Here is a 10231-nt window from a genome sequence, read left to right as displayed (position 1 = left end):
TTTTACATAGAAATCTACATTTAAAAGGCTATTTAACTGGGTAATAAGCATTTATTTCCTTAGACATAATATTAAAATGGTAAGCAATGATTTTATTTCCATATCATTTCCACACCCCTCCTCGCGTAGCATTATTTAAGTTCTCATCTAGTACCTTGTGTAATCTAATCAGTACTTCAGACTAGCTCATAAGATATATGGTGCTTCACCGCACTGCATGACCTCCGTGGCTGACGTTACATAACAGCAGCCGTGTGCGTTTGTGCAGGTGGAGGTGTTCGACCTGCTCTTCGTCACCAGTGAGAGCGGCAGTAGGAAGACGTACGTGGTGCACTGTGAGGATTGCGCTCGGCAGAACAGCCCCAGCCTGAGCGGAGTGGTGGTGCTGGAGCAGTACAGAGTGGAGGAGCTGATGAGCACATACGATAACTTCAGCCTGGTGAGATAGACACGAACACTTACACTGATTCGCCAGGTTATCAGAAGCCCCTACGGAGTAGCTTCACTGATTGGCCGTTTTATCGGAAACACTTACCATATAGGTGCACGTTGTAGGTGTTCAGTTACAGACTGGAGCCCATTTGCTGCTGGACAGTGTATCAGCCCTATAAATATCCAGCAGGTCAGAAACTGACCATTGAGGAAGGGCTAGAAGATGCAAACTGTGCATCAGCAAATGAGCTACAGTCTCTAACTGTACACACTTAAAAATGTCGGTTCTTCAGAGGTTCCTTAGTGAAGAAAACGGTTCAGTACCACTTTAAAATAAGACTACCCTTATAAAGCATTTACGAATGTTTAAAAAAAAAGTTAATGGTATTAACACTTTATTAATCATTAATAAGCAGTTATAACATTAAGAAAAAGGGCAAGAGTGAACGGTTATATCTGATTAATATGAAAATGAGGTGAAGCTGCCAGGTTTAGTGCTGACTGATAAACAAGATGACGAGCACAGTAAACATCAAATCTGAGGTCTAATAATGAATTAATAATGCATTAGTAATGAATAACCATTAATAAGCTCATTTTTAAACCGCCCATGAACACTTTATGAAGGTAGTCTTATTTTAAAGTGGTACCAGTGCTTCTATATAGAACCTTGACCGCTCAAAGAACCCTTGGCATGGGTCTTCGCATCGTGAAAGGGTTCTTTAGATGGACGGAGAATGTGCTGCAGATGGTTCTTTTTGAAAAGTGTTCTATATAGTACCAAAAGGGTTCTTCTACTGTTACGATGTCAAGCTTGTCACAATAGAAGAACTCTTTTTTTGATGCTATATAGAACCCATTTCAAAAAGAACCATCTGCAGCACATTCTCCATCATTCTGAAGAACCCTTTCACGATGCATAGAACCCATTATTCATGCATAGGGTTCTTTGAGTGTCTTTACTAAAGAACCCTTGAAGAACCATCTTATTTATCCAAGAGTGTAAAGCAAACTGAATCTACAAGAGAGGGGTTTCTGATAAAGTGGCCAGTAAATGAACGGCTGAGTGCTACTCTAACCTCAGTTTGGTCAGACAGTCGACGCTGTAAATAATATTTTGTCTGTTTACCCTAAAAATTTATTCGTGGTCATTACTGGGCTCCACGCATGCCTGACATTAACATGTGTCTTAGGTGGTCTGTTCATAAGTGGACAGTTGGCGGGGGGGTAGGTGTCCGATTGAATAGAATAGAGTAGAATTCACAACCTCTGCATTTAACCCATCCGTGCAGTGAAACACCCACATACACACTAGTGAACACACACACTAGGGGGCAGTGAGCACACTTGCCCAGAGCGGTGGGCAACCCAATCCGCAGCACCCAGGGAGCAGTTGGGGGTTAGGTGTCTTGCTCAAGGACACCTCAGTCATGTGCTGTCAGTCAAGGGGATGGAACCGGAGACCTTCCGGTCACAGGGCTGGTTCCCTAGGACCAAAAATATAGAATCATTCTGTCACTCTGTCACCAAATTTCAGGCCTTCAGGTCTTGCCAGCGTCAGTCAACATGCTTGTTCTAAAATCCTGACAGCTGATTGGCTGTCGAATTAACATTCTGTAAACATGTTATTAACATCAGTGCTTCCTGATTACTCAGTAACCCGTTTCAGTAAGTAGATCAACCCGCTTGCATCACCTCTTACTCGTTTCTAGTTTACGCCACACCCACATCCACTTTAACTTCTTTCTGCAGAGCCCTCTAGTGGCCGTTCCAATGGAAATGAGCACAAATACGTTCCATCATGTAATCACATAAAATATATTTCCTCATAATTTTCTTTATAATTTCCTCCTAATTATTCCCTCATATTTCTCCAATCAGAGGACGCTGATGTTTCTCTGTGTATGAAATGCTGTTGAGCTGCTAGCGAGCAATGAGGGGTGAGAGGAGGGGGGTGAAAACCCCCTGCCGTGAAAAACAATTCACACCTCTCCACTAAGACGGCCGTGTCGAGATAAAGCCCAGGTAAACAGCACTAAGCACAGGTCCGGTGTATCTTCAGAGGCCATCAAGGCCACAGAACCTTCATGAGTCCATGCATCCTATGAACCTTTACTTGAACAAGGACTTGCAGGACTTTGTCGTCTGAAAACAAACAGGCAGGACATTGAATTTGACCAGTGTAGACACATTCGAGACACATGGGAATGCCAGGTGTAAACCGCTGTCCACTTCCGATCAGATCACTCCAGACCAAAGATATATACACCAACCGTCCACTTCATTAAGTCCACCTCCTCGTTTCTACAGTCACTGTCCACTCTATCAGCTCCACTGACCGTTCAGTTCCACTCTGTAGTTCTACAGTTACAGACTGTAGTCCATCTGTTTCTCTGATGCTCTGTTACCCTGTTCTTCAGTGGTCAGGACCCCCACAGAGCGGGTATTATTTAGCAGGTTCAGACACAGCAGTGCTGCTGGAGTTTGTCCACTAACTGTCCACTCTATTAGACACTCCTGCCTTGTTGGTAAAAAGGGGGCTAACAAAGTATCAGAGAAACAGATGGACTACAGTCTGTAACTGCAGAACTACAAGGTTGTGGTCAGTGGAGCTGATCAAATGGACAGTGAGTGTAGAAACAAGGAGGTGGACTTAGTGAAGTGGACGGTCAGTGTATATCTAGGTTGCTGACAGAGGGCCATTACTGAAGCCGCCGCACTAGCGGCACATACTCCCTGAGGGAAAGAGCTCCCCATAGACCCGCGTTGATTTCTGACGTCTTTTTAAAGCATATTTTGTGTTTTCTTTCATAATCTAACGCGCTTTGAAGTCATTTATCATTACACTGAAGCTGGCGCCTCTATTGGAGTCAGCACGTAACGTTAGTCGCAGGCTAACCGGCGTGTGCTTTCACTTCTCCACCCTGGATTTAGTCCTATTCACGGCAAATCCATGGCAGACATGAGGAGAGATGACGGGGGCATCAGTGCGTCGACGTTCGTTAAGACAGAGCAACGTTTCAAAATTGCTGTGCAAAGTTTATTCATTCATATTCATTCCAAACGACACCAACTAGTCTGTAGGAATATTGACGAGTTGGGATATCCATATATTCAAACAGCTACAAATAAGGGTTCAGATAGCCTACGCTCTTAAAAACGACGGGTTCTTTAGTAGAGAACATGATTCTATATAGAAAAACGCAAAGAACCCTTTTCTTTCTTGCATCATGAAAGGGTCTTTCAGTTTAGTGGGCAATGTGCTGTGGATGGTTCTAGATAGGGTTCGTTTTTTTGAAACGCATTTCAAACGCTGTTGTTACGATGTCAAGCTTGTAACAGTAGAAGAACCCTTTTGGTGCGACATAGAACCATCTACAACACATTCTCTATCAATATGAAGAACCATTTCACCACGCAAAGAAGCTTTAATCATGAAAAGGGGTTCTATAGAGAACCATTTTCTTTACTAAAGAACCCTTGATGAGCCATTGTTTAAACTTTGTGTAGGTTAGTCGTAAAATTTTACGTTTCACCCACAGACCGGCGTTGATTTTGCAGTGAGGGAGCACCAATATGGCAACCAAATGGCTTCATTTTGTGGTGTTTATAGAAGTGTGTATACATATGTGTGTGTGTGTGTGTATACATATATATATATATATATATACACACACACACACACACACACACACACCTCTGTATATACAGGGTGATTCAGAAAGATTCATCCGATTTCAAAGCACCATATTTTTCCAACCGTGAGGTGCCGAGGAACCAATCACAATCCAATTGAACGAGGGGGTCATAGAGTTTCTGACTTCTGGCTCCCTTCATTCTGCGAGGAGATGGATTCACTGCATTGTTCTGTAATGATTCTAAGTAAATTACATCATTTTGAAATTGGATGAATCTTTTCGAATCACCCTGTATATACGCGTGTCGCTGCCGTCGGAAGAAAACCTCATATCTCCACTTTTATCGTTTTTCACTTTTTGGCATAATATGAACATATCTATTGTCCTTTACATTGTGTGTAAATTTCATGATGAATGGACCAGAATAAACGGCCCAGAATGACTCAGAAAGACGTCTGGTTCCATTGACTTACATTAAAACTAAAGAAGGTTTTTTCCTTCTCCTGTAAAGTTACCATTTTGAAGATACAAGGTTTTCTTCCAACAGCAGCGATATATATATATATATATATATATATATATATATATATATATATATATATATATATATATATATATCAGGATGTTATATATAGTTCAGGATGTTAATCCCAGGTGTGCACAGGGCCCATCAAAACACAAACCCATAAATCTCTGACATGCTAAAACATGCTTTTTCTCTTGGTAGTGGACGATATACCGGCTCGTCCGGTAGTTCGTCCAGTATACAGATTGAATTTCTTCTTAAGGTATGAGTTTTGTTTACCTAGTGCAAAACACACTCTCACCACCTGTGCAGTGAGTCGCAGAGGTAAGTTAGTCCAGTCGGAGATGAGATGAGAGGCTCCGCAGCTTCTCGGGTAACACTTTACCTTTGCTCAGCAGGTTTGCATGACCCAATGTGGTTATATCATCATTGGGCAAATCTGCTGTCCCAGGGCTGGTAGATGATCTCACAGTGGCAAAAACGCCAATCACAGGGCAACTTTCAGAAGTGCTTAGCTACAGAAAACAGTAAACAAAGTCCATAAAACACAGACAAGTAAACAAGGACGCAAAACAGTAACAGAGTTAAGCGCTATGTTGGCAGATGTTGAGTACATTTCTTTAAATAACCCAAACTTCTTAAATCACAGGGAGGAAACACAGATCATATGAATGGCTTGTAATATTTACCAGATTCCAGAAAGGGTTTTGTCTCATTGGGCTTTGAGAGCAGTGCTGAGATCAGTTTACACGATGTCCTTCAGTTAAATGTGGATGTTCTTGTTAAAAGTGAAGGGAAGTCATAGAGCAATACGCTACTGTTGATGTGCAGAGACAGGTTTAACGAAAACAACATGAATACACAATCCTGCGATGCACCGAAACCGCCGAAAAAACGCAATGAAACTGCTGCTTTACAGTCGTATGCAAAACCCCAACAGCCCCCACCCTGGTCAGAATGTTTTTTTACCATGAAAATATGTTAACACCTCCTCTACAGGAGCTTAAATACGACTATTTGCTCAATTACAGTTCGTTTGCGGTGTTTATCAAAACCTAAAATGTAGCAGTGCCATGACTTTTGCACAGGCCACATTTTGTTGTTCCTGTGTTTGGCAAATAAGCAGCAGTGGGGCATTGAGTCTTCTGCAGAGCTCGTGTTAACAATTTTAGCATTAATGAGTTTATTTATTTAACGTCAACAGAAAGCATGGAATTCGACCCCGGGGCGCCCAAACTTTTGCACACGGCTGTAATCCTTCCCGGCCACGCCGCCCACTACTACTGTCTCTCTCTCTTTCAGGCTCCCTCGCCGTGTCCTAAGTGAAGCCGACGTGTGATGTCACAGCCATAACCAAATCCCTGCTCGTCCGCAGCAGTGCCAACTTTCAGTTCTCTGGTTTTCCTTTTGCTTGGTTTTGATTTGTTGTTGTATTTATTCTTTTCCACAACCACTACTGCATACTCTCTGCGTTACCAATCAGCAAAGCTGTTTACTCAGTACTGTTTACAGAAAGCGCATCAGCAGAATGTTCTCCGGCTCGGTCGTCTTCCTCCACCAGGTCTACTGACGGGCGCTCAGCATCACGGAGTCTTCAGATTGACTCGCGAGGCGCCACTGACTCGAACCCGGTGCACACTGGACTCCTACTGTGAACTGTGTTTGAGAAAAACGTTCCACAGAGGAAACTGCTGTGATTTTTGTTTTGTCAATATTTAAAGGGGGGAAAAAGGGAAAAAAAAAAAGTAGGCGGAGTCAACACGTGAATTAATTCAGGTACTATTGTAGTTTACATTTATGCAAATCTACGGAGTTTTTTTTCCCGTCTGGTTGTGGTGTCTCGGATTTTGCTGAACAAGTGGTGCTTTGTTACGACACGAAACAGCAGCTCTCCGCTGAAGGAGCAAATGCTAATTACGACAGTGGCATTATTTCGTTTTTTTTAATCATTATTTCTATTTTTTTAATTCTTTTTGTTGTTGTTTTGTTGTCGTCGTCGTCGTTGTTTTCGGTGTGCTGTCATATTTACTACGACTCTAATCTTTGTAAATGCTCTTCTGCATATTTATCCGGGTGCTATTTTGTTCTTTTTCTTTTTTTTTTTTTGCCAAAATTTACAAAGGTATTCAAAAAAAAAAGAAAAGAAAAAAAAAAACTAAAATTTTTAACAGCCTACAGCTACACCGTTTTGGCCTTGTGACTTGTATTTAGACAAGGGGGGGGAAAAAAAAGTAAAAATAAATAAATAAAGGCAGAAAATTTGCATATTTCTCATAGCATTAAGCATATTAGCTAAACAATAAAGAGTAAAGTACACGTCACAAATCTCTCCAAAAATACGGGTCGAATCCAGAGACGTATTCGCATTTGTCGAGAAAACCGTGAGTGTTTTAGTGGAGTTTTTTTATTTTGTATTATTATCATTATTATTACTATTATTATTATTATTGTTACCTGAAGACAAAAAAAAGATCATTCCTGTCGTTTCCATCCTTTCATCTTTCGAATGATTTTACTCTTCTCGATTCTCCTTTTTGTTGGTTTGTTCTCAAAATTCCTGAAATCTTGTGGTTTTATTTATTCGAAAGCTTCTGGCGTATTTATTGAAGATACATGGTGCTCCTCGTAAACGAGGGAAGTCCAGATTTTGTAAATGTTTTTGTTTCTTTTCCTTTTTTTTTTTTTAAAAAAGAAAAAAAAGAAAAATCGTGCTATGGTTTGGGCAGCGCCGCGGTCCGGGAGGGGGACGTCTGATTCTAAATGGTGCTCGATCCCCCTCGCCCGGCCTGCCGCTCAGTGTATATGATCTAGAGAAACTTACGTACATGAATATAACATTAATCTCACAGCTTGGTGCTTAGAACAGAGTCTGTACACCTTTATGCCCTGAATGTCTTTGTACTGTATCCTACAGATTGAAAAAAAAAAAAGAGTTTTGTTTTTACGTTACATGGAAATACGAGATGTTGTGATACGTGTGGATGACGACTCATACTTGCTGTTCCGTACGATCCTTTTACGATTATAACCTGCAGATTTCGACCCGCTGTGGTTGGTTTTTTCTGTCCACTCCTCTCCGAGTGTGTTTGTCAGGTTTATTCCATTTTTGAGTTTTATGACTTCTTTACTGTATAAAGGAAGAAAGAAAGAAGAAAAAAAAAGAAAGAAAATTGAGAAACGATGATCTGAGCCAGACCTGTCTTAAACACTCGTGTGATTTCGTGTGTCATAATTGATATAATAATAACTATGACAAACAAAAAAAAAAGAAATAAAAAACCTTTTTGATAAATTCACAGCTCGGTGCTTCCCGGTTCCTCTTTTCCGCAGGTTATTTTTATGCAGAAAACAAGAGGGTTCCTCTGCCAGCTGTGGCTCCTGTTGTGTGTGAGTAGGGGGGGTCACCGCGGGGGTCATGAGACAGAGAGAGAATAACTCTGGGGTGACACCTTGGCGCCCTCTGCAGACAGGCCGGCGGATATCCTGGTTCCAAGGACAGGAAATCAGGTCTTCCTCCTTCATGACTCTCAGGATTTCCCCCTTAACGTTCTCTCTTTCCTGCCTTCAGCGTTCCCGAGCTCCGAACGAAGGCCGACTCCCACTTTTTTAAGAAGCCGTCCAGTTTTACGGTTCTTCTGGGTGAAATCCCACACGGCTAAAAATAAAAGCTCCTAAGTGCTTCTTGGCTTTGATGTACAGTTCAAGGAGGAACTAGTAGTTTATATATAGTGCAACTTTTTTCAGTAACGATATGTGTCTAGAAAAAAATGAACGCTTCCCTTGGAATTCTGAGCTTCTGTCTGACAATTCTCTCAAACTGAGTTATTCACGTTCTTATCCTGTGGCTTCTCGACATCTTCCTAGGTGGTTTTTAAGCTGTGTGCATTTTATCTAGAAAACAAAGGTTCTATCTCCAAAACTCAAACTCCAACTTAAGTCTATGAGGTTCTACACCCACCGGCCACTTTATTAGGTGCTAGTAAAAGGTTGGACCCCCTTTTGTCTTCAGAACTGCTTTAATTCTTCATGTCAGACTTTCAACAAGGTGTTGGAAACGTTCCTCAGAGATTCTGGTTGGTTATTTGAGTTCCTGCTGCCTTTCTATCATCTGGAACCAGTCTGCCCGTTCTCCTCTGACCTCTCACATCAACAAGGCATTTTCGTCCACACAACTGACCGCTCACTGGATATTTCCTCTTTTTCTGACCGTTCTCTGTAAACCCTAGAGATGGTTGTGCGTGAAAATCCCAGCAGATCAGCAGTTTCTGAAATACTCAGACCAGCCCGTCTGGCACCAACAACCACGTCACGTTCAAAGCCCCTTAAATCCCCTTTCTTCCCCGTTCTGATGCTCGGTCTGCACTTCAGCAAGTTGTCTTGACCACCTCTACACGCCTAAATGCAGTGAGCTGCCGTGTGATTGGCTCAGTGACTGGGAAAAGTTTCTGAAACATGGAAATGTTGGTGAATCTCTGCCTGTCGTCTTACCGCTCTTTAAAAAATCTACCGTCTTAACTCTCATTAATATTAGGCTTTAAAGGTCGTTAAATAGTGAACGTTTGAATCGATGGGGTTTTAATAACGACACAAACATTCATTTCATTTATTCGTCTGTTCTTCTTTTTCTTCTTTGTCCCAATAGAAGACATTTCGGCTCATTAGAGTCACATTAAAACTAAACCTCACACGGCCTTTAGCCTGACCTGCTACACTGACCTGCTGGGACAGTTTATTACAGTAGCTGCACGCTGTCTGACCTAAAGGAAACTTGAACCAATAGTTCCTACCTACAACTGACCTCTGCACTGGGCAAAATACTTAGCACTGACCTTTATACTTAATCTATCAGTCAGTGCTGTTTTGAGCCCCTCCATATTTCAGGATTGTTTAACTGCAGTTGCTGAAAACAATAATAACAAAACAACACAACTTTAGCAGAACTCCCAGTATATTAAAGACGCAATGGAAAATTTAGTGGCATCTAGTGGTGAGGTTACAGATCGCAGCCTCCCTCACCCCTCCTTTTCCAAGCGTGTAGTAGAACCTGTGGTGGCGATCAGGTTTTCTGCCGTCGTCTGTCCCGATTTCATTTGGCTTCTTTGTGTTTTTCCTTCTTTGATGGTAATGATTCCCCCTATGTTGCCTGTACTAAACAAGTCTGATTTTCCATTTGTCAAAATTTGGGTTCTCAAACTTCTCATAACATAGAATGGTCAGCAGCACCGGCAGTGACCACTGGTTCTTCTTTCTACTTCTTCCAATCGGAGCTGCAGCGCCACCGAATTTAAGCTGTGCTTCAGCGTAAAAGCACAAAAGGCGCCCTCTAGAGCCCGTGTTTGGTTTTTCCGTTTTGGGCTACGGCAGCCTCTGGAAGAGGAGCTGCTCCCTGTGTAGATGTGAAGGGCTCATTCTAAGATAATGAAAGCACAACAATTCATAGTTACAGGTGATTATGCTCTAATGAGAACATGGTTTGTTTACTATTTTGCTTTTCTGCTAAAAGATCCTCCTAAATCTCACACTGGAAAATTATTGTTGGAGATTGATGCTGTTCGGTGGAGAATGGTGGTATTTGGTGGAGAATGATGGTGTTGGAAAATGAATGCTGGAGAATGATGGTGTTGGAGACCGCTGC

At 41.9% G+C, this 10231-nt stretch overlaps 1 protein-coding gene across 4 annotated transcripts in view; it reads left to right on the top strand.

Moving 5' to 3' along the window:
* Window positions 1–7894, top strand: part of kdm6bb (lysine (K)-specific demethylase 6B, b) — a 67456-nt gene extending 59562 nt beyond the window's left edge. For all 4 annotated transcript variants that reach the window (XM_017721979.2, XM_017721975.2, XM_017721977.2 and 1 more), the window contains 2 exons: window positions 269–439; window positions 5899–7894. In XM_017721979.2, the coding sequence (XP_017577468.1) occupies window positions 269–439; window positions 5899–5922 (195 nt within the window). In that variant the 3' untranslated portion in view covers window positions 5923–7894. The remainder of the gene's footprint in view (window positions 1–268; window positions 440–5898) is intronic.
* The last annotated feature ends 2337 nt before the right edge of the window (window positions 7895–10231 follow it).

Source organism: Pygocentrus nattereri, chromosome 18 (assembly GCF_015220715.1).
Source record: "Pygocentrus nattereri isolate fPygNat1 chromosome 18, fPygNat1.pri, whole genome shotgun sequence".
Lineage (NCBI taxonomy): Eukaryota > Metazoa > Chordata > Actinopteri > Characiformes > Serrasalmidae > Pygocentrus > Pygocentrus nattereri.
Note: the sequence above shows the minus strand (reverse complement) of the source record. Positions and strands in the feature narration are given on the sequence as shown.